This window comes from Amblyomma maculatum, chromosome 7 (genome assembly GCF_055883805.1).
Source record: "Amblyomma maculatum isolate TAMU_Amacu chromosome 7, ASM5588380v1, whole genome shotgun sequence".
Taxonomy (NCBI): domain Eukaryota; kingdom Metazoa; phylum Arthropoda; class Arachnida; order Ixodida; family Ixodidae; genus Amblyomma; species Amblyomma maculatum.
The window spans coordinates 64,662,975-64,687,482 of NC_139350.1; the positions used below are offsets into that span (position 1 = coordinate 64,662,975).

General features: G+C 46.3%; 1 protein-coding gene across 3 annotated transcripts in view; it reads right to left on the reverse strand.

Annotated features, from left to right (window-relative positions):
- Positions 1 to 24,508, reverse strand: part of LOC146183562 (uncharacterized) — a 196,957-nt gene that overhangs the window by 161,742 nt on the left and 10,707 nt on the right. For all 3 annotated transcript variants that reach the window (XM_084609149.1, XM_084609148.1, XM_084609146.1), the window contains exon 2: positions 6,073 to 6,159. In XM_084609149.1, coding sequence (XP_084465275.1) covers positions 6,073 to 6,159 — 87 coding nt within the window. The remainder of the gene's footprint in view (positions 1 to 6,072; positions 6,160 to 24,508) is intronic.

Sequence of the window (24,508 nt, forward strand, 5' to 3'; positions counted from 1 at the left end):
TCGTCTGCGGGTGATATGCAGTTCTTCGGTGGCTGGTATGACTGAGCTCGAGTATGTCGTGCATGAGCTGTGCCGTAAACGCGGTGCCTTGATCAATGACGACTAGGGACGGTGCGCCATGACACAACACGATTTGCCGCATAAAGAACCGAGCTATCAACTGATATGACCCGCTGCACTCCCTTGGTTTCCGCATAACGTATGAGATAGTAGGTCGTGACTATAATCCATTTGTTACCCATCGATGACAGCAAAAATGGGCCCAGAAGGTTAGAAGGTCGATGCCGACTTGGTCAAACGGTGTCAGAGGTGGAATAATAGGTTGGAGCAAACCCGCGGGCTTGAGGAGGCACCTTTCGACATTGACACTCGCGGCAGCCTCAGATGTAGCGATGGACAGCGTCAGAAAGTTTAGGCCAATAATTGGCTTTACGAACTTAAGCGAGTGTGTGTGCAGAGCCCAAGTGGCCGGAGGTGGGCTCATCGTGGCAAGCAAAAAAAGGATATCGGCGCGAAGGTCGGCCGGCACAACGAGAAGTTGCACTCGATCAACAGTGCTGGAGTTTTTCTTGAATAAAATGCCATTCCGAAGACAGAATGCAGACAGGTTCCTTCCAAACTGGCAGGCGACGTCAGCAGCGCAACCCTCCAGGTGGTCAATGACAGGTCGAAGGTCTGGGTCAGCTCGCTGTTGGGTCATTACGTCTAAGGCACTCACTAGTCCAAGAAAACCTCAGTTGTCATCCGTGATGTTATCGACTAATCCGACGGGTGCAGTAGAGAGCGCGTCAGCATCTTCGTGCTTCTGACCAAATTTATACACAATGAAGTAATCAAATTCTTGGAGGCGAAGGCTCCATCGTGTTAGGCGCCCTGATGGGTCGCGGAGATTGGCCGGCCAACACAAAGAATGGTGGTCAGTAACAACTTTAAACGTGCGGCCATAGAGTTAAGGCCTAACTTTCATAGTTGCCCACACAACCGCGAGGCATTCCTTTTCCGTAGTGGAATAATTTGTTTCACCACGGGAGAGCATGCGGCTGGCATACGCAATGACCCTTTCCACACCAGCTTGTTGAACGAGTACAGCGCCAAGGCCGATCTTGCTGGCGTTAGTGTGGACTTTGGTGACAGCGTCTTCATCAAAGTGCGCAAAAACAGGGGTAGTTTGCAGTCGTCTGCATAGCTCCGCAAAAGCCTCTTGTTGCTCGACGGCCCACACGAACTGTGTATCATCCCGCATGAGGCGGGTGAGGGGTGCGGCTATCTTGGAAAAGTCGGCGATGAAGCGGCGGTAGTACGCACACAAACCCAGGAAACGTTTTAAACTCCTCTTCGTGGCAGGAACGGGAAACTTGGCGACAGCGGCAGTTTTGTTGGGGTCTGGCCTAACGCCTGCGGCACTCACAAGATGATCGAGAAACTTCATCTCTTTGTAGCCAAAGTGGCACTTCTTGGGCTTAAGCGTCAAATCAGCTAACCGGAGGGCATCTAATACTGTGCGCAGGCGTTCGAGGTGTTCTCCAAAGGTTTCAGAGAACAAGGCGTCGTCGAGATAAACTAATTTGCAATTTGAGGCCGGCGAGAACGGTGTCCCTCATGCGCTGAAAAGTAGCCAGCGCTGAACATAGCCCGAATGGCAGCACTTTAAACTCATAAAGTCCATCTGGAGTGACAAAAGCTGTTTTTTCGCGGTCCCGCTCATCGACCTCAATCTGCCAGTACCCACTCTTCAAGTCAAAGGAGAAGTACAGTGAAATCTCGTTACTACGAACACCACATTAACGAATTTTTCAAATTAACAAATTCTTTAAGAATCCCCGGCACATTTGCTGTTTTCAATGTAAAACTATTTCAGAATTACGAATTTCAAAATAGCGTATATTTCAGAATAACGCACATATTTTATTTCTTTTTCTATAATTTTGGAACATCAGTATTATGAATTCAGCTAAAATTAACAGCGCTGCAGCTTGCAACTCTCGTGTGAAACAGAAACCGCAGTTTCTGTGTGTATGGTCCATGGGCTGTAGCTATCATCATCAGCACATCTAGTACCAGCTCCCTGCGCCATTACGAAGCTATGGTTTATTACGCAGCAGCCAGCAGGCCTAGCCGCCTGCGTTTTTTTCTTGTGTGTTGTACGCGGGTCGGTAGTTTGTGCGTTCGAGCATGCTGGAAGATTTTTTTTAGGCCGCGAATTGACTTATTGCGAAGTTTGAGCAAGAGCGATGATATTCGGCAGCGAAGTGCCAAGAAGATATGAACGCAGCCGCTTTCACTGCAATAAATCGACGCAGGGCAAAAGCGATTCGGCCTCTACAGACAGGTATCATTGCCCCATCAACTGCCGAAATCATTTTGGATGACCGAGACAAGATTTTCAAACTTCAGGAAGTATTGAAGTTGAGGTCATATCGAATTCTTATGTTTTTATTGCTTTTTTTGCACATGAACGAAGTCCGTACTTCCATTGCTCGGTGCAATCATGCATGCAACGCGGTGTGCCGCAAAGTGGAAGGTGTATGTGCTGTAGTAGTGTAATGTAGTGCACAGTCGTGTTTGCTGCACGCGGCAGAAGAAAATAATTGATTTCTTCAAATATATCAGCTTTAGAGTTAGTGCAACAATTTAATTTTAGGTTTTGCTTGTCTACACAAGCCCACTGCCCTCTGCCAAGGTACGTACGTAGGTTTGACCACTGGCTTATAGTCTCAGATTTTTCATTACAATAATATATTTCAAAAACACGAATTATTTTTTGCGGTCCCGTCGGATTCGTTTATAGAGATTTGACTGTAGTGGGCGCGACGAAGCTTGTTGAGCAAATCATTTATACGGGGCTGCGGGTAGAAGTCTTTTTTAGTGATGTCGTTCAACTTTTGATAACACAGAAGCGAAGAGTGCCATCTTTTTTCTTTACCAGCACGACAGGGGATGACCATGGACTGTTGGAGGGTTGGATGACACCATCACGAAGCATCTCCTGAACCTGTGTCTGAATAGCTTCACATTCCGTCGTTGAGATGCGGTACGGCTACTGGCGTATCGGGAGGGCATCGTCGGGAGTAATTATACGGTGCTTCACAAGAGGCGTCTGCCGAGTTTTCAATGAGTTCGCGAAACAAGCACTGTATTCTAGGAGGAAAACGCAGTTCGCGCTGCTGTGTTTCCGAGAGATCTGTACTAGTATCAAGACGATCAAGAGATGGGTGCACATTTTCAACTTCTCCGAAGTAAAACTAACAGAAATGTTACCTAAGGAGTCAGCAAATGCGATTGCGGTAGTGCAGAAAAGATGGCGGGGTTCGTTCGTGAAGTTAGTCACCAGGAGCTCAGATCGGCCGTTACGGAGATGGATGAGGCACCTCGCTGAGGTGATGCCGTGGGCGAGCAAAAGGGACTAGTTGTCTTCAGCGACTGCCGCTCCGTCCTGTAGTTCGCCACAGTTAACAGTCACAAAAATACTGAAACGTGGCGGAATAGAAATGCTCTCGGCAGAAATTCGAAGAGGGGTGCTGCGTTGGCAGTTCGCGATGGTATCATCAGCTTTCTTGATAGAAAAGGTCACAGTATGCTTCCGGAGATCGATAATGGCCCCATACTCTCGGAGAAAATCGACACCAGCCGCAGGAGCAGTCAGGTATCACAAGGCAGCTGACAACAAACGTGGAGTTGCGAACTTGGACTCTCGCCGTGCACTGACCACTCAGAGTTACGACATGACTGCCAGCGGTTTGAATCTGAGTGCCAGACCATGGCGTCATTACTTTTTTTAGAAGCGCCGCTAGCTTCCCGCTTAAAATCGAAAAATCAGCACCAGTGTCTACCAATGCGCTAACCTTATAGCCGTCGAGGACCACGGGTATATTCAGCAAGAGTCTATCTTCATATGTACGAACTGTCATCGGGGCCGTCAAGTCGCGTTGTCGGGGGGTCTTCATCACGTCGATTTGAAGCGGCCTCACCCCCAGAGGTCGCTGTATTTAGTTTTCCGGACGCGGACTAGGCAACCGTCGCTGCGCCATCCAGGAGCTGGGCTGTGAGGATGGTCGGCATGGAGACATCGATCGTGACTGTCGCCAAAAAGTTGGCGCCATGCGCTGCTGGGCTACGTAGTCCTCAATATACTGGGGTTGTTGGCCTAATGGAGGGCGACACATGTCGATAGAGAAGCCCTTCAGTCCCAGTTGTCGATATGGGCACTGCCTATACAGGTGACCTGGTTCTCCGCAGTGGAAGACAGGCGCTGCCGATTTGGGGCATGCCACAGGTCTACCTTTCGCTGGGGTGGTCGGCGGTTGTCGAAGTACGGCTCAGGGTGGTCTGAATACAGTGAGCCTTGGTCGGGTGGCAGTAATTGTGTGGAATCAGTCGGAGGACATCACAAGATGTCCACATGCGTTGGCCGACAGGACTCGGGGAAAGGATGGCGGGTTAGCAGATGGTACCGAAGGCCGAAATACTTGCTGGAGCTTTTCTCGGACAATACTAGCGACAGAGCCGACCGTCGGCTGGGGAGCACCGAAAAAGAGTCTGAAGTTCTCGCAAAATGGAGCGGATGATGTCGCGGAAAAGATCTGGAGTAGCCCCGAAGGCCGAAAGCGGCTCTGTGAGCGAAGCGGCGAGTACCCGCCTGTCGTAGGTCATAGACCGCTGCTGGAGCACCCTTTCTATTGCGATTGCCTCCATAAAAAACTCTGCAACCGTGGTCAGCGGTTAGCGCACGAGGCCAGCGAACAGTTGCTCCTTAACGCCGCGCCTTCTCGTACATAGTTTTAAAAAATTGCTCAAAAGCGAGGCTTTCCTCGCTAGACGAATTGCGATACAGCCTACTTTATGCATGTCATAACTTTATTAACTTCTAACATAGTGATTCGGTACAGTCTCGTTGGGCATCTGCTTGCGAGTGTGAAGCCCTTTAGCTTGTTCTCGGCGGTCCTGGCAGGTGTAGGTGTCCAGGATGCAGGAGCAGAACTCGCGCCAGGATGTTAGGGTGCCTTCACAATTCTCGTACCAAGTACGAGTGCCATCTTCTAGGCTGAAAAAGACGTTCCTGAGCTTCGCGGCATTGTCCCACTGATTAAACGAGGCGACCCATTCAAACTGGACAAGCCAGCTTTCGACGTCTTCATTATGACTGTCATGGAAAGGCTTAGACAGTCGTGGGTTCTGTAGCGTGTAATAAGTTGGAGCTTGCATGACAGGTCGAGGGCGGCTACGGTGGTGAATTCCAACGGTCCATGCTCAGGTGGTAAGCCTAGGTTCCTCCAGCTAGTGCGGTGCACAGAAGTGTCGACTGGCACAGGACCTCAATCCTGGGCGTGCGGAGGAGTGCGGGACATATACTGGGATCGATACCCTGCGCTGACCCCAAAATATGTCGCGGACACCAGGGCAAGACATGAACGACAGGGCTAAGCTGTAGGAGCAGGCAGCATTCCGACCACAGCGCATGAGCCAACTTCAGTGTCCTCTTCCAGGCGCAGCAAGAACATTGGGACACTAGGTGGCAATATATATATTTTTTTTCTTTTCAAGATTTGGCCATCCCCCAAACATCAGCCAACAATAGGCATTTACTGCCATTGCGTGTTCAATGACTGAGTGGCAGTGGACAGCGTCACCCCAAGAGTGGCATGATAAAAGAAAAGTACTGAGGAGACCTGCACAACCAACAAGCACTGGCACTCTGCCAAAGAGCCAGTGTCAAAAGGTAAACACACCATAATATTGGTGTGCAGCATCTTGCCGCACTGCCAAGAAATACATTGCGGATCATGATCGCGAATGCACTAATGACTAATGCCTTTTTCTTTTTTCTCCCAAATTGGATGTGGGTCGGTTCATTATGGGAGTGGGTTCGTTACATGAGTAAATACAGTAAATTTATGATAATGCAAATTGTTTTTGTCTGTTTTTTTTTAGGCCATTCGGTAATTCAAACTTTTCCCGGTTCTGTGAAGTTCGAATCAGCGAACTTTTACTCTTTAAACACATCGCAGTATTTTAGTGTGTTGCTGGTGCAGCCTTGACACCTCAGCCAATGGCATCGGGAAAGCCACTACTTACCAGGTTGTAGTGGATCTTGAGAATGTGCTCTTTAATGGCCTCCTTGCTTGTAAAGGACATGTCACACGCAGAACACACTAGCGGCATCTACAAAGAGACAAGACAATATGGCGTAAGAACTTTGCAGAAAAAGCTTACAGGCACTGTTTGACACAGTTTTCATTAAGTACTCTAGCTGGAGTGAGCTTTTTGAAAGCCTGAGAAAAGCACAGATAAGCACAAGTGGAGGATGATCTACTCTTGGTATACTCCATTTCATACATCAAGTGCAACACTGCCAAAGCTACAGCTTTTGTTTGCGCTCTCCGCATCCGAGATGAAAACTAGTGCCTGCTCTTGACGAAAGCAAATAATAGTTATTTTGTCTGCAAGCTTAATGCATCTTAATTTGCCATCAACTTCATAAGGAGCACCATTTTTAGGGAGAAAGGATCGGATTCAGTGCATTAGTATGTTTTTATGTCGTTTTCGTTCGTGTCACATTTTCGCTGCCCCGCAACCTTGCCAGCTGTGCCACTAGATGGCACTGGCTGTGCCCTCCGCGCTGCGCATCTCTTTTTGAGAAAATGGTTTTTCGGTGTGCATTTTTTCTATAAGATTCGCACCGCAAAGATGTCTAGGTACGCGGTCTGAAACGAAAGAGAAAATATATTTTCCACTGAATGAATTTAAAGCCTTTTCTGATGCAAAAATACGGTGTGGTGACATGCATTTTCAAAACCGCATCCTTTGTTCACACAGGCACGCTAAATTTAAAAAAAAACTGCTTTAGAGCTTTAATGCAATTGTCAATGCTATGTTGGCCCATACGTTTAGCTTCAGCAGAAATGGCTACCTAAAACATTAGGAACCCTATTTTTCCTCGCATAATCTTCACGCCACCACTGGTGCTAAGAATTTCTGGCTCCGCTGGACAGGCCATTATTGGAAACTGACCCTGGCAGCATTAAATGCTAGAACCCTAGCTAGTGAGGCTAGTTTAGCAATGCTGTTAGGGGAACTAGAGGGTATGAAATATGATATCATAGGGTTTAGTGAGGTTAGGAGGCCGAATAAGGCACATACAGTTAAACCTCTATGTAACGAGCCTCCATGTAGCAAATTGCTCGATATTACGAATTCTTCAATTCCCCAACGCTGCACCCATTGAAGTGAATATATTTGAAAACTTCATGTAACGAACATGTCACGGCGGTTGACCTTGATATAACTCGAGGTGCCGACTGTCTCTTGGCTAGTGCCAGGTTAGAGGAAATTTTCCAGAACCCAACAAGTTTCAGGATGATAAAACACAAAGTGAAGTGAGAAGAACGCCTACTATTCACAACTCGAATGAACAACAGGAAGGGCTGCAAAGTCTGGCCACACTAGGCAAGATGGCAGCAGTATCGAGGTCTGCATGCGACTCGTCCCTTTAAAATGTATTGCTGTTCCTCGCTTCTGACAAAATTTGGGGTTTTGTGAAGAGTGGTCACGTTTGTGACGGTTCAGGCATCATTCTGACATGCCCCAAGTGCCCCAGGGACTATCAGACCGAAGTTCAGGCGCTGGCGTCGCTGGAGATCCTCAAGAAATAGTGATCAGCTGGCAAATGTGTTTATGAAATTTACCATGGATAAAAGCGACGTGTTACTGCGTCGCCAATGCTTCTACGGAAGCACTTTGGCACTGCACTGTGTTTACGTATTATTACAGGCAAGGACATTAATGATTTCGCAATTATTCAGCATGAATGGAAAGGCCCCAAGCTCATCTTACGAGCCTCCAGTCGTCGAGCTTGTTGCCGCTGTTTGATAGAGTATAACTTTTTTTTTCCTCAGTGAGCAGTATGTTTTCATTTCCAAGAATAATATGAAGCTATTAGTTACGAGAAGGGTCATCATGATTATTTTAAAGATTGTGGTTTTTGATGAGATCTGGCTTGTGCACAATAGTGCAGTTTAAATTAACAGTGTATTTCACTGAACTAGCACAATTCTTTTGTGATTAATGGTGCCGCTTGCATTGCTAGGTGTCAATTTCAGCACGCAGGTGTCTTGAGTTTTTGTGTTATGTCGCTACGTCGACTGTCTGTGTGGCGTGCACGGGTGCATTTGCTTTCCTCGAGTGCGAGCGTGATAAGTGATGCCTTCGAAAAGCTTGCATGCTGCGTCGCCTCTTTCGCGTGTGTATTTACACCTATGCTACCGGATATTATAAACTAGTTCTCTAGCGAGGCCCTCGGGAATTTTCGCTCCCTCAGGCAGTCTGTGATCGAGAAGTTCGTCAGTATAAATTCCGTATTGTGTCTTATTCACACGCTGCTCAGCCCGCCTAGCTTGTCTACCTTTCGACGATGTAATTCCAACCCAGTTACAGGGTTTAAAAAAAAAGTTGCAAAGAAAGTTGTTAAAAGGGCTGACAGGAAAGTAAACCATAAAACTGTGCTTTCTGTTGGCCTACATGGTTCGTCACCTTCAATTCCGTCTTGCTCCTTTGATGCTTGAACCAGTAAAGTGATTCAACAAGTGAAAATCAAATTATTATGGCACCTTTGGTTCCCCTACTGTGCACTCTACACAGCAGTTGCCAGTTGTTGCAAGGCACACGCCCTGGATGTGTGTGCCTTTCTCATTCGGATGCCTAAATCGGTGTGCCTAAATCATTCGGTCCATAAAATGTTACATGGTATCTCACCCATTACTTTGCCACTGGAATGGTTTCAGGTTAAGGGAGAATGGCACCGCAGGGTAAGGATGGGTGGCAAGTTTTTTTTTTTTTGATGGCTTCAGCTTCTGAGTTTGGAACTTTTCTGGTTACATGATATATAACCTGTTCTCTATAGGCTGCAAGCACCACTAGGAAGATATTTTAGGAGAGAAAAAAGTTCTGCTTGAGGAAGAATATGCTTCTACGCATTTTCGGTGCTAACTCAAGCATGGCATAAGAGCTACTTGTCCTTCCTTTAATGTGGTAGACCTTTTTACTGGACTGTGGAACCGCATATGACTGTTATTTTAATCTGTTGTTTTAAACATGTTTCTTAAGATGTTACATATCTTTGGCAAAGTAATTGAGCAATTTTTTCTCCCATTTTAGTTGCAGACTCCTTTGTGAAGTTATTTCATTTGTACTCAGTTTGCAGAGGCTTTCTTCATATTTTTATGTTTATACAATTTCTATGAACCATAGGGCTCATTTCATTTACTGCTAGTATTTTTCATTGTTCAAATTGTGTTTTTTAACAATGCAGCTGAAAAGGCCTGCCGTCCACATCAACCTATAGCGCTGAAGAGGACCGGCGGATGCCGGTGTGTGGAACATGCGGCGCAGAGGGCGACAGGAAAACAGTCGAGTCAATGACACTGAACATTCTCTTGACTCCGATATCAAAAGGAATGCATCACTGCAATAATCGCATATACCATCTTTACCAGAAAACAAGGCTTGCATCTCAGCCACTTATTGTATGCCAAATAACACCCCCAAAGACTATAACACCTTATAATTTGAGGAAAATAGTGCTCTTTACATTGTAGAAGTTTAGAGCTTGGAGGTAGCATGGTGCTGTTTTGCATGACTAAGAAATAAAATTTGATGCTTTGTAAATTTTTACAAACTATGCATCTGCAGTCTGTGCAAACACATTTCATGCAAAATTCTCATCAAACATTTATCCATTGCTTACACGAATCTTAAAAGTAAGCCTGTCAGTATTCTAGCCATGATTACTTGAATGCCAAAAGAAAATTTTGTAATACACACTGAGTTGTCTGAGTCTCATCCTCCAGTTTCCTATCACTAGGTGCTTTGTGCCTATGAAGCTGGCAAATTAAATTCAATTATGGAGCACGTGAATGGTAGGTGGGCAACACAACTCACCTGAACACCATCTAAAATACAGTAGAACCCCATTGTTACGTTCCTCACTGCTGCGTTTTCCCAGCTGTTACGTCGCTTTCATCAGGTCCCAGCATTGCTCCATAAGATCCAATGTATTGGGATCCTCGTTGTTACGTTGTAGCTGTGAAAACGTTCCCGCATGATACGTCGCAACTGGTCACCACGAACCCGCCTCAGGCAACGCGCGCCGACCATCATTTTGACTTTTGAAGAGTCTTGGCTAGGCTTGGCTATGGAACTAACTTCAAGAAGCCGCACACGAGTTGGAGAGGCCAGCACTAGATGGCCATCTGCCTCGTGAATGTCGGCTAGGTGGCGTGCACCGCCACCGCCAATTCAAAGGGTTCAGCTTCATCCACCCATCCATCGAACCAGTCCATGACAAAGCCGGTCGTGAACCAGTCGAACTAACCCTTGTCCTTTGTATCCAACGATCGTGATCCGACCTTTTTGCGATCGCGCCGCGCAAGCGGAAGGCGCTTTCCCTCCAGAAAAGCTGGACGCACTCAACGCTGTCAACAGGCAGCCAGCGCAGAAAAGAATTGATACTGCCAAAGACCTTGGTCTGCAACCATCGACACTTAACAGCATCATCTCAAAGCGTGCAGAGATTGAAGGCAATGCAGCGCTTTTCGGCCCGAAAACTAAGCAGGTTCGTGGGGCCATGTATGGAAACCTCGACGAGGCTCTTTTGACCTGGTTCAAGCAAGCTCGCGCTGCCGGCGTCAACTTTGATGGCAGCATTTTGCGCAAGAAGGCAGTGGACATCGCCGACAGACTGGGCATCACGGACTTTGCGGCATCTAATGGCTGGATCGACCGTTTCCGGAAGAGGCATGCCATCGCGTACAAGAAAGTAAGCGGTGAATCAGCAAGTGTGAACTTGGCAACAGTCGACGATTGGAAGGCCAAACTATCTGCTATACTAATTGAGGGCTATGCGCCTTGTGACATCTACAACACCGATGAAACGGGCCTTTTTTTTTGGGTGCAGCCGTCGAAGTCCCTAAGCCTGAAAGGAGAAACGTGTCACGGAGGCAAAAACAGCAAAGAGCGATTGACAGTGCTCCTTTGCTGCAACATGGATGGTTCCGATAAGTTAAAGCCTTGGGTAATCGGCAAATATCGGAACCTGTGGTGCTTGAAGAACACTCGCCTGCTGCCATGTCACTACAGAAGTAACAGTCGTGCGTGGATGACGTGTTCGTTGTTCGAAGATTTCTTCGCTACTTCGACAACAAAATGGGATCCCAGTGCAGGAGTGTCCTTTTTCTAGACAATTGTGCTGCCCACCCAAGAGACCCGCAGCTTCTACAGAACGTCAAGCTTGTTTTCTTCCCACCGAACACTACAAGCCATCTGCAGCCGCTGGATGCCGGCGTCATAAAGAACCCGAAGCGTTCCTACCGGAAGTGTGTTGTGAAGCGCTGTCTTGCACGTATTGATCGTGGACAGCAGCCTAGAACCATTTCGGTGCTTGACGCTATGCACTATGTCGCTTCAGCGTGGGCTGCAGTGGCCGCATCAACTGCGCAGCACTGCTTCGCGCAGTGTGGCTTTCGCACGGACGGCGAAGGGGAATTTCCTGGCACAGATGCTGGGGAGTCAGAAGCAGCCTCTTGCAATCAAGAGCTCACTGAGGCCATGGATGCGCTGGGTGCCACGGGACTCACATACGATGACTATGTCGCAGTGGATGCTGCCGTCATGACATCGGAGTGCCACAGTATCGGTGATATTGTTGCGAGCTTGGTCGCAATTGAAGCCGCAGATTGTGATGACGAGCTCGAGCCACACGATTCCGAGGATTTGTCAGATCCGAGCTTTGAAGCGGTCACGTTGCACCTCAAAGCGACGCGGACGGCAATGCGGCTTTCCAGGCTATTCAGAAGCGCCTGGTGTTTTCTAGCAAGCGAAAGAAACAGCAGTCCACTATTCTTTATCTTTTTTAAATCCTAACGTCACTTTGCGGAAATAAATTGTTTGAACACTTTTGCGTTTTCCCGGCTGTTACTATTTTTTCTCAGACCAGTGAAAAACGTATGCACGAGGTTCTACTGTAGTCTACTGTCTTTTCCAGTGATGATTATTGTATACTGCGAATCTATGCTACGATAGTACTGCATTCTAGGCACTGAAAGACTAGTTTGTAAAAATGTACTAACAAAAATCATCACAGTTTCTTCACAAAGGCTGTCGGGCATTCCTAGTCGACGCTGGGAGGAGGTGAAAATATTTGGGCACCGGATCTTCAGTAAGGTAGTTCACAAACTGTTAGAATGCCAAACTAGTCTCCCTGAAGCTTAGCATTGTGCTTGTCTATGATTGTAAATACTTCACAGTTTGTACATTAAAGCCCCACTCCACATAAAGTTTAAAGGGGACGCGGATCTTAAAATCGCGAAAAATGGTCAAAAATGGCAATTTTCAAAAATTGCTGTTTTGAAGTCTTCAATGTCCCAACTATGCCTCTACAAAATATTATAGCTCAATTCCTACTCAAAGTATTATATTATAAAAACTGCAATTCAGAAGCGTCGATGAGCCGAAACCGAACGCAAAAATTTGCACCATTTTAAAGTCGCCGTAGCTCCGCGCAGCACGAACCGATAGGCGCCATCTTGGTCTCGTTTGAAAGCTCGTTTCCCGCTCTCTCTCCTGGAATGTCTCAACATGCTGTAGGTTTTGGTACAGCGGAGCTTTCTGCATCCGTCCGCAAGAGGTGAATCGTCGCGAGACAGCCGCTGATTGGGTAAAGCGAGCGCTCTCCGAGGCGCAGCCCTCCGATTGGCCGTGACGCATGCCTCGCCTCCCGCGACCGCGTTACACTCTTCGTCGTCTGCTTTCGCCCACTGACACGTCATTTTTTGCGCTCCTCTTTGTTTCCTAGCATTTCTCGTTCTGCCTTTTTTCTCATCGTTCCTGTAAATATTTTTACTATCACCTCGCTCCTCTTAGCTTCGAAGTTTTTGTTTTCGTGCGTATTTGTCTGCCTGGTGTCTGTTCGGCGTGTCTCGGTGGTGCGGGACGCGCGCTTGAAAGCAAGCACACGAAAAGCAGTCGGCATATAGAGACGCGCGTTGAATAAGACTGCCACAATGAGAACTACAGCTTCGGTGTTGCCGCAAGCTGCAGGGCCGTTGGCGGATGCGGCTGGATTAAACTTGTCAACCACAGTTTTGCCGATGGACGCGACTGGACCGGCACCATCGATGTCAGCTTCGTTGGTGGACGTCGTGGCTGGACCATGCTGATCGACGTCAACTTCTGTGTTACCACAAGTGTCTGCGGTGGCAGTGGATGCGCCTGGACTTAGCCCGTCGAAAATATCGACTTTTGATGCTCTGCGAGTCGCTTCGAATTCCGTGTCGTCGGAAGCGGCCCAGCCAGCTGAGCTAAGCCTAACGACGACTTCGGCGTTTTCACACGTCGCTTCAGCGCCGGCGGACGCGGCTAAACAGGGTTCCCACGCTCAACGTTTGGACACTGTTTTGCACGGAGGCGGACTGCGCGGAACGCGAAAAATATACAGATAACGCCAAGAAGTCATTGGCAAAGAAGTCCGCGACTTTCTGCAAGTTCGAGCTGATGAACGTCAGCACAGTAAGTGTAGACAACGATCGCGGCGCTAAGTACGTAATCGTTGATATGAGCATACTGAAGAAGCTGTTTGCGTCCACAAGCTGCAGCAAGTGTGGGATGGCCAGTGTTCAACTCGTGAAATGCAGCGGAAGAGAGTATGGCTTAACTGTGAAGTTAGTGCTCACATGTTCGAATTGTGATTTTGCCGAACGGCACTTTTCGTCGCCGCGAGTGCCCGGGAAATCTAGCATCACACCCTTTGAAGTAAATCTGCGGGCGATGAAAGGCATACAAAGTATAAGGAAGGGAGTGGCTGCTCTAGCGGATTTTTGTGCAACAATGAACCTCTCCCACCGAGGACTTCACCACAAAACATTCAGGGGGCACATGAACAACATGGTAAAAGCTTGTCAGGCAGTTGCTACTGCTACAGAAGCAGCAAGTGTCAAAGTGATGAAGGACTTATACAAAGACTTCCTGAACCCAACAGGAAATGTAGACATGATATATGATGGCACATGGAAAACGAGTGGCCACAATTCAAATATTGCAGTTGACTGCATTATAGAACTGTACTCGATAAATAACGCCAAGATGTCATTGGCAAAGAAGTCCGCGACTTTCTGCAAGTTCGAGCTGATGAACGTCAGCACAGTAAGTGTAGACGACGATCGCGGCGCTAAGTACATAATCGTTGACATGAGCATACTGAAGAAGCTATTTGCATCCACAAGCTGCAGCAAGTGTGGGATGGCCAGTGTTCAACTCGCGAAATGCAGCGGAAGAAAGTATGGCTTAGCTGTGAAGTTAGTGCTCACATGTTCGAATTGTGATTTCGCCGAGCGGCCCTTTTCGTCGCCGCGAGTGCCCGGGAAATCTAGCATCACACCCTTTGAAGTAAATCTGCGGGCGATGAAAGGCATACAAAGTATAAGGAAGGGAGTGACTGCTCTAGCGGATTTTTGTGCAACAATGAACCTCTCCCACCGAGGACTTCACCACAAAACATTCAGGGGGCACATGAACAACATGGTAAAAGCTTGTCAGGCAGTTGCTACTGCTACAGAAGCAGCAAGTGTCAAAGTGATGAAGGACTTATACAAAGACTTCCTGAACCCAACAGGAAATGTAGACATGATATATGATGGCACATGGAAAACGAGTGGCCACAATTCAAATATTGCAGTTGACTGCATTATAGAACTGTACTCGATAAATAACGCCAAGATGTCATTGGCAAAGAAGTCCGCGACTTTCTGCAAGTTCGAGCTGATGAACGTCAGCACAGTAAGTGTAGACGACGATCGCGGCGCTAAGTACATAATCGTTGACATGAGCATACTGAAGAAGCTATTTGCATCCACAAGCTGCAGCAAGTGTGGGATGGCCAGTGTTCAACTCGCGAAATGCAGCGGAAGAGAGTATGGCTTAACTGTGAAGTTAGTGCTCACATGTTCGAATTGTGATTTCGCCGAGCGGCCCTTTTCGTCGCCGCGAGTGCCCGGGAAATCTAGCATCACACCCTTTGAAGTAAATCTGCGGGCGATGAAAGGCATACAAAGTATAAGGAAGGGAGTGGCTGCTCTAGCGGATTTTTGTGCAACAATGAACCTCTCCCACCGAGGACTTCACCACAAAACATTCAGGGGGCACATGAACAACATGGTAAAAGCTTGTCAGGCAGTTGCTACTGCTACAGAAGCAGCAAGTGTCAAAGTGATGAAGGACTTATACAAAGACTTCCTGAACCCAGCAGGAAATGTAGACATGATATATGATGGCACATGGAAAACGAGTGGCCACAATTCAAATATTGCAGTTGACTGCATTATAGAACTGTACTCGATAAATAACGCCAAGATGTCATTGGCAAAGAAGTCCGCGACTTTCTGCAAGTTCGAGCTGATGAACGTCAGCACAGTAAGTGTAGACGACGATCGCGGCGCTAAGTACATAATCGTTGACATGAGCATACTGAAGAAGCTATTTGCATCCACAAGCTGCAGCAAGTGTGGGATGGCCAGTGTTCAACTCGCGAAATGCAGCGGAAGAAAGTATGGCTTAGCTGTGAAGTTAGTGCTCACATGTTCGAATTGTGATTTCGCCGAGCGGCCCTTTTCGTCGCCGCGAGTGCCCGGGAAATCTAGCATCACACCCTTTGAAGTAAATCTGCGGGCGATGAAAGGCATACAAAGTATAAGGAAGGGAGTGACTGCTCTAGCGGATTTTTGTGCAACAATGAACCTCTCCCACCGAGGACTTCACCACAAAACATTCAGGGGGCACATGAACAACATGGTAAAAGCTTGTCAGGCAGTTGCTACTGCTACAGAAGCAGCAAGTGTCAAAGTGATGAAGGACTTATACAAAGACTTCCTGAACCCAACAGGAAATGTAGACATGATATATGATGGCACATGGAAAACGAGTGGCCACAATTCAAATATTGCAGTTGACTGCATTATAGAACTGTACTCAATAAATAACGCCAAGATGTCATTGGCAAAGAAGTCCGCGACTTTCTGCAAGTTCGAGCTGATGAACGTCAGCACAGTAAGTGTAGACGACGATCGCGGCGCTAAGTACATAATCGTTGACATGAGCATACTGAAGAAGCTATTTGCATCCACAAGCTGCAGCAAGTGTGGGATGGCCAGTGTTCAACTCGCGAAATGCAGCGGAAGAGAGTATGGCTTAACTGTGAAGTTAGTGCTCACATGTTCGAATTGTGATTTCGCCGAGCGGCCCTTTTCGTCGCCGCGAGTGCCCGGGAAATCTAGCATCACACCCTTTGAAGTAAATCTGCGGGCGATGAAAGGCATACAAAGTATAAGGAAGGGAGTGGCTGCTCTAGCGGATTTTTGTGCAACAGTGAACCTCTCCCACCGAGGACTTCACCACAAAACATTCAGGGGGCACATGAACAACATGGTAAAAGCTTGTCAGGCAGTTGCTACTGCTACAGAAGCAGCAAGTGTCAAAGTGATGAAGGACTTATACAAAGACTTCCTGAACCCAGCAGGAAATGTAGACATGATATATGATGGCACATGGAAAACGAGTGGCCACAATTCAAATATTGCAGTTGACTGCATTATAGAACTGTACTCGATAAATAACGCCAAGATGTCATTGGCAAAGAAGTCCGCGACTTTCTGCAAGTTCGAGCTGATGAACGTCAGCACAGTAAGTGTAGACGACGATCGCGGCGCTAAGTACATAATCGTTGACATGAGCATACTGAAGAAGCTATTTGCATCCACAAGCTGCAGCAAGTGTGGGATGGCCAGTGTTCAACTCGCGAAATGCAGCGGAAGAAAGTATGGCTTAGCTGTGAAGTTAGTGCTCACATGTTCGAATTGTGATTTCGCCGAGCGGCCCTTTTCGTCGCCGCGAGTGCCCGGGAAATCTAGCATCACACCCTTTGAAGTAAATCTGCGGGCGATGAAAGGCATACAAAGTATAAGGAAGGGAGTGGCTGCTCTAGCGGATTTTTGTGCAACAATGAACCTCTCCCACCGAGAACTTCACCACAAAACACAAGCTACTGCTACAGAAGCAGCAAGTGTCAAAGTGATGCAGGACTTATACAACAACTTCCTGAACCCAACAGGAAATGTAGACATGATATTTGATGGCACATGGAAAACGAGTAGCCACAATTCAAATATTGCAGTTGGCTGCATTATAGAACTGTACTCTGGCCTTGTACTGGACCATGTTGTGCTTGCGAGGTACTGTCGTGGGTGCCAAGGGACACCTGATCCCAGTGATGATGGTTACGGTGACTGGGCTGTGAACCACAAGTGTATGAAGAACATTGACTGCAATGCCGGATGGATGGAGACTGAAGCAGCTATGATTTTATTCAATAGGTCCTTGGAAAAAAATGGGTTGTGGTACACAACCATACTTTCGGATGGTAAATGCCGCACATTTCATGCATTGACCCAGGAAGGCGTGTATGGATACATATCCATCGAAAAGAAGGACTGCCTGAACCGTGTCCACAAGCGGATGGGGACGGCTCTTCGCAACTTGGTTGAGAAAAAGAAGGCACAAGGACAATCTCTTGGTTGAAAGGGCAACCTTACACAAGAAAAGATAAAAAAGATCACCAATTAAAGGTATGCCTTGCGGAGCCATAGCCACGACGTCACAGGCATGAAAAAGGCAGTGCAAGCCACGCTGCTGCACCTGGCCTCAACAGATGAAGCCCCAGATCACAGTTGCTGTCCTCAAGGAGTTGATTCACGGTGTGCCTTCAATCGTGCTTTGGCAAACCAGGTGGAGCCGCCACCACACAAAAAACCCTCTGCCAGGCCATGTTCGCACTGCGCTTGTGCCAGTTTTTGCCAGGCTGGGTGATGAGGCCCTCTTGGAGCGCTGCAAAAATGGCATGACGCAGAATGCCATCCAGTGCCCGCACTCTGTCATCTGGAGCCAATGCTCTAAAAACACACGACTTTGCTGGCTGTTCAAAGGGCTGTTGCAAAAGCAATTTCTCACTTCAATCAAGGGATGGCAGAAACCAGCAGAGCTGTTGCAGCGCAGCTTGGTTATAGTCCTGGCAGGTGCCTCATTAGTAGGAGCCTTGAAAAAGATAAACAGAGGCTGTGCAGGTCTGATAAGGGTCACACTGATAGTGAAAGGTGAAGATGGCCAAGAGGCACAGGCCTGACAAAGCCCAAGACTACTGCCCAGGACTTATGTGAATGATTTAAGATTCAAAGACTGTAGCAAGTGACTTTCTGAGTGTCTTTTTTTGTCAAATGCCAATGCCATACAAAGATTTTCACAACCATTACATGAACAGATTTATGTAAATTTGGTGTCATTGTGTTCAGCCATGCTAAAGCATTGAATTTTTCGATGTGATTGGTAAACAAAAGTGGCACAGTGAGTAAAACTTTGAATGCAGTTTTCTCAGCTTTGTTTATTTGGTAAAAAGCCTTGCCTTACGGAACTTTTCATAATGTTAGCATGCACAGATTTTATTGAACTTGGTATTACTTTTTTTTTTCAGTAAAATCTCGGCTACATCCTAAAGCTTTCCGTTTTTGATAAAGTCTGATAGACTAGCAATTAGATCAGATGTAAACTAATTACTCCTACATTGTTTTTTTTCTCCCAACTTTGTTATTCATTCATGACCTATGTAATGACTTTTTAAAAATTTCCTTAGTTTTAGGATGTGCAGTAGGCCCTTGGAAATGACAGCATATTTTTAAAACCAGTTTTTTAATTAAGAAAATACCATAATGGCCTGTAGAAATAGACTGCAGTACATTGCCTTGCCATATCTTCATGTCTAGATGAGGTATTTCAAATATAAATAAATATTTGGAATCAGCATTCAAAGATATATCACCATGGCAATTTTCAGCAAGATAGGTTAAGAAATAGAAAAAGGTTTTCAAGACCCTCACCACCCTTAAATCTGCAGGACATACAGTAACAATTTTCAAATTAAACATTTTCTGGTATTTCACGTACCATACACATTGTAGCTTATGGTCTTAAGCTTTGTTTCTTAACTTAAAATGATTTATGAAGATAAACATGCTTCATGCATCTTTATACAAGTCCATCAGTTTATTGCCAACCTCTTCTGCATTTCATATATCGTTCAGATAATTAGCTCAATTCCTTCAAACCTTCTGCTGTTGGCTTTGATAAGCCCAGCAAAGGTTTGCTTGAGTGAAGTTCTTACACTGTAGTTCATCCTCTTGACATTTCTTTGTGCTTGGATTTTCACGAGTGTTGCATGGCTACTGCTGATGGAGATTGGTGTTCGTAAAACAATATTTTGGTAAGTGCAATATTTTTCCAGCTAAATGTTATTATTGTGCAGTAGTGATTCTGCAGGTCTGCACTCACATACAGATGCATGCCTCCAGTACCCACCTATGCAACTTCCTCTACTATGGGCACCCCCCTCCCCCCCCCCTCAATTTCGAGAAGGCATTCAGCCCCCCATGCCACTGCATTGACTAACATGGGTGCCATTCAGGGATACCTAAAAGCACTTTGTAACAAGGGTGTCTATGTAACAATACAGCCGAGTAACATGAGAAATGCGCATTCTCCTTACCTTCTCTGATGAGGCGACAGAGTGCCCGAGGAAGCAGTTAAAACATCACTCTGGCATAGTACAAAGCATGGGAACTAGAATCTCCCATCCTCTCCTGCTCCGAGCCCTCAATCGCCTTGGGCATAGAGGCTTTGCAGCCCTTTCTAGGTTGTTCTTGGCAGAATACAATCAAATGATACATGGAAGTGCATCAGTGGGAATAATCAGTGGAGCTGGTATTCGCATGCTCAGGAGTTAATAAGCTCTTATCAGTGACAAGTGCAATTTCTAATTGCCATACTTTTCTTCCTTCTAAAATAAAACTTCAGATATATAATGCATTATTCGTCTCGAGTATGAATTATTGTTCTTTAGTTTGGCTCACAACTACTAAAACAAACAGAAAATCTTGGTTACTTAGCCCATACTGGACAAGCTCTCCAGACATATACTGTTGTAAGGACTCAAAATATGTATGAATTTCGAGTTCTGTTGTTTTATTATTTTCCTTCCAGCTTCAGAATTATGATTAATGATGCCACCCTGCTGAAAGAAAATACAGCCTCATAACCGGCTGCGCGCCCTTTCATCCCCCCCAGTTCGAGCAGGCGCTTCACTTCTGCAACCACAGCCTTGCAGGAAGAGGGGGGGGTACACTCAGCAGCAAACGCTGTGCAGCAACCAGAGAACACAGGGAAAGAAAGGGGGGGACGTGACTGCATAGAACACCATCGCCGCCATGCAGAAAGAGGAGGAGGTCCCCCCCCCCTCTTCCTGCGTGGCAGAGGGTGCTCTCATGACAGCCAACAACTGTTAGTAGAGTGTTTCTTGAAGGAATACGTGTGAAAAATTAAAAAAAATAGTCTGCAATTGTACATACGTGTCTCGCTCCAAATCTTTGCCTCAACCTATCGAAAAGGTGAAACAGCTGATGAGCTGCGCTTAAATTTCGCATTAGGAAGTAACGTAATCATCGGCAATTTTTTTGCACTGACTATAGGCTGCCGACATTTGAATATACTCTTCCCTCAATTTTAAGTTAAAAGACAAATCAGTCTACTAAAGCTGCACTGCGTCAGTATTTTGTAATTATGTAACCCGATAGTATTTTGCACAGTTATAAAGTTCTCATTTTCATTCATGGCCTCTGTTATAATTTCGCACTTAAAGCACTGTTCAAGTATGCACTGTCTGCGATCATTTTTTTTTTTAGTGATTCTGTGAATACATTCAGCTAGTTTGTTTTGCTTGCAGAACTGATATTTAGATGCTTTTATGATATACCTATGTTTCCATCGCATTCCTCACATTAGTGATCCGGTTAGCTGCATTTAAGACATGAATAAAAAAATTATTTGCTTCTTGATATGTATGTATATTATATTATTGTATGCTTGCCTGCCTTATAACGGCTGCGTGGGCCTCGTCAAGTAGTTTACTCGCAGCTTTTGGCTCAGGCAGCCGATCACAACATTCTGGGAAATAAAATTGGAATTGAATTTGGCTAGTAACACATGCGTCGATGGGGCGACAGGGTGCAGGAGGCAAGTGGGAAGACAGCCTCCCAATGGGAAAGGGTTCTATACCTTACCGGAGAAAGTGCTGATGTATATGTTCTTGATGTAGTTCATATAGTGGGGCCCTCGGTAGGGCCAGACTAGCAATACGAATTGACTTGTAGGCCCGGCCACTGGAAATCACTGCCCTTATTTCTTTGTTAACCAAGTGATTGAAGAAAGGATAGCTCACTCCATTCTGAGCTTGGACTCCATGCTTAGTCATGTAACATGGTTAGGTTGTAACCATTTAGGTGCTTAGGCCCTAACCAGTTAAATAGCAGAAAGTAGTTGTTTTTGTTAATTCATTTTTGGTCCTTCCAGTCTTACTCTGCATATATATTATGCTCTAAATATATGCTCTGCTACCATAATCTTCAAGCATGCTTCCTGGTCTTCCGTTTCGAACTACACGACTGATATGTATTCTGGTGTTTGTTGAAGATAACATCTTTGGCACTGAATGACACTGTGTTCCTTGCTAAAAGTGAGGACAAGGCCACTTTATGTGTTTGTCATATAGCTGTTCAAAGATCAGGACACAGAAGAACAGTGCAGCTGTCATGGAGAAAACTAGTTTGTCATTGCCTGGTTTGTAATAAAAATATTTCATGTATAATGTCTTGAGTGTGCGTTCTCATGAGAAAACAGCACAGTTCCTGCTCACTGCAAGCTGATCGCAGCAATGACGGTGTTGTAGCAGGAAAAACTGCTCTAAAAATTAAACATTTATAGATAATACTCATGTGTCAACCACAAGTGAAAGCATGAAGTGTGGCTTCAGTGACAGTGGAAACACTATGTTCCAGCCAAAGGCTGTGCTGATTATGTTGTCTATATGTGGTAAGTAGTTTTGCCTTTCATATAAGCTGCACGGTAGAGCAACTAATAATGTGTACTTATGCTTTATGGTACATAGCTGCCATATCTCATGTTCTTTCTTTACCTGATGCTCATTTATAGTTTCACACAACTCGAACAATGCCACGCTTGCTGCTGTTGCCTGCATAGCTTCTGTAAACTGGAAAAGTAAGATGGTGCAGAAAGCAACAAGTTTCAAGAAAACTATATGTCCGGCACAGACACAGTCATGTACAATATGTCGCTACTATTTATACATTGATGGTATAGTGCTTTGTTAACACAAGTGTGCAAGTTTACTGAAAGCAATTTGTGACACCTTTTAGAGCTAACTTGTTGTCGAGACTGTGTGGCTTATTTAGCACTTAGCAGGATATTGCAGCAGAATGTGAGACTGGGTGTAAATGGTGAAAATGCTTTGCTGTAAACACAAGCAATCTGATATCAGGTGCAGGAGGCACACGGCAATTACTGCTTGTGCCAGATCATGTGCTTTTAACCTTGTAGCAGTGTGAAAATAGAGCAATAGAAAAGTGACAAATGGACGTGTTGGACATCTAGTATCAAAGAAAAACAAGATTTGAGGGGAAGCCTCAGTTCGCAAGCACGTTTCAACAAGAGGACTTCTCTTCGTCGAAGTGAAGATTGATCCTGCTTGCTTGTAAACTGGGGCTCATACTCAACCCTTGTTTGGTTTTCTTTGATACTGTGCATACATCTTCCCCTCATTCTGGTGAGTGCTTATGCACACTTGCAATACTCTTGTGCACTGCATATGCAGAAAAACGTTCAAGAAGTTGTGGAATTAAGTGGAGACGAGGGTCTTAGAACAGTCGAAAATGGTCAAAAAGTCGATTTTTAGCAAAGTTCATTTTCGAGACATTTAACCTATCGAGTATCTACACACAAATTATTAATGCTGAATTCGGTCAGAAAATGCGATAAAATCAGCTTTCATAACACCGCGGCGGCCACGAAATGCCTCCGAGAAGGAATTTGTTCAAACTTCCAGTGCGCGCCGTGGGCGTTCCAGCCAGCCGATCAGTGCCATCTTGGGCTTGGTTTGAAGCTGTTTTCTTTGTGCGCAATTTGCGCTATCTCAAAATGGCGTCATTCAAGCGGATCGGCTGCTTGGGCTGTTTTCCCGAAGGCCGTTTTCAGGTCTCAGATTCTTAAGCGCGCCATTCCGCGCCTCCCATTGGCTGGCGTGCCTGCCACGTCATCTTTTTTTCTTTCTCTTCTGCGCTTGCCGTCGTGACTGCCGTTCGGCGTTTCCTGCGCGCTTGCTTTTTTACGCTCGTGTTTCTCGACGCGTGTTTCCTTTTTGTGCTTGGAGTTTTTCTCTGCCAGGAGGCAGTCGGCTTAAACCATGCACACAGCGAGCTTTTGGAAACGAGCGTGGAACAAGAAACAGGTGTCGGTCACGAGTGTGCCGTCGGGACCTGCTGAGTTAGAGCCGGTGCCGGACTCAGATCTGCCCGGAACATCAACCGCAGTGCATGATGACGACAGCGCGGGACCAAGTTGCAGCATGGATTGTATCCCGGATCGTGGCACACTTCGTGTTGATGCCGCTTACTACTCGACAGTGGAGCAGGTGCAGCGTGTCGAGCGATCGATGCAAACCAAGTCCGTTCTGTTGGAAACGTCAGCGACTCAGCGTAAGTGGCATCAGCGCTGAGTGCCAGATCGCCGATTCCGTACCCAGTTTGTGATTTTGGACATAAACATGCTGAACAACTTTTTTGCGCAAGCAAAGTGCGGAACCTACGGCACAAGTAGTTTGACTTTGAGAAAGGCAACCGACTGGCCTTGCTGTAAAGCTTCTGCTTGTTTGCAGCAGCTGTAACTTCGAGAAGCAGTAGTTTTCTTCCCCGCGAGTCAGCGAAACTGCCTCCATCACTCCCTTCGAAGTGAATATGAGGGCCATGAAGGGCATACAGACAATTGGCAAAAGTGTGACTGCCCTTGCAGACTTTTGTGCCTGCATGAACCTCTCACATCGAGGCCTGCACCAAGACCTTTCAGGGACACCAGAGAAGTTTTGCAGATGCTTGTGAAAGCACTGCACCCGAAAGTGAAGTTGCAAGTGTGGCAGCGATCAAGGAACTTTACACAGACTTTTTGAATCCGGTTAGAAACATTGACGTTGTCTCTGATGGTTCCTGGATGACTCGTGGTCGCACTTCACATATAAGTGTTGGCTGCATTGTGGAGCTCTACACCGGTCTTGTGATTGACCACATTGTGTTTTCCAACTTTTGTCTTGGATGTGCTTTGGGTCCACAGCCACAAAACGAAAAGTATGACGACTGGCTTGCCAGCCACAAATGCCAGTGAAACATTGAGTGGAACTCTGGGCGCATGGAAGTGGAGGCTGCGCTGACAATGTTCCAGAGGTCTCTGGTCAGGCAGTCTGCGCTACACGACAGTACTGTCTGATGGAGACAGCCGGACTTTTCATGCCTTGTCCGAAGCAGAA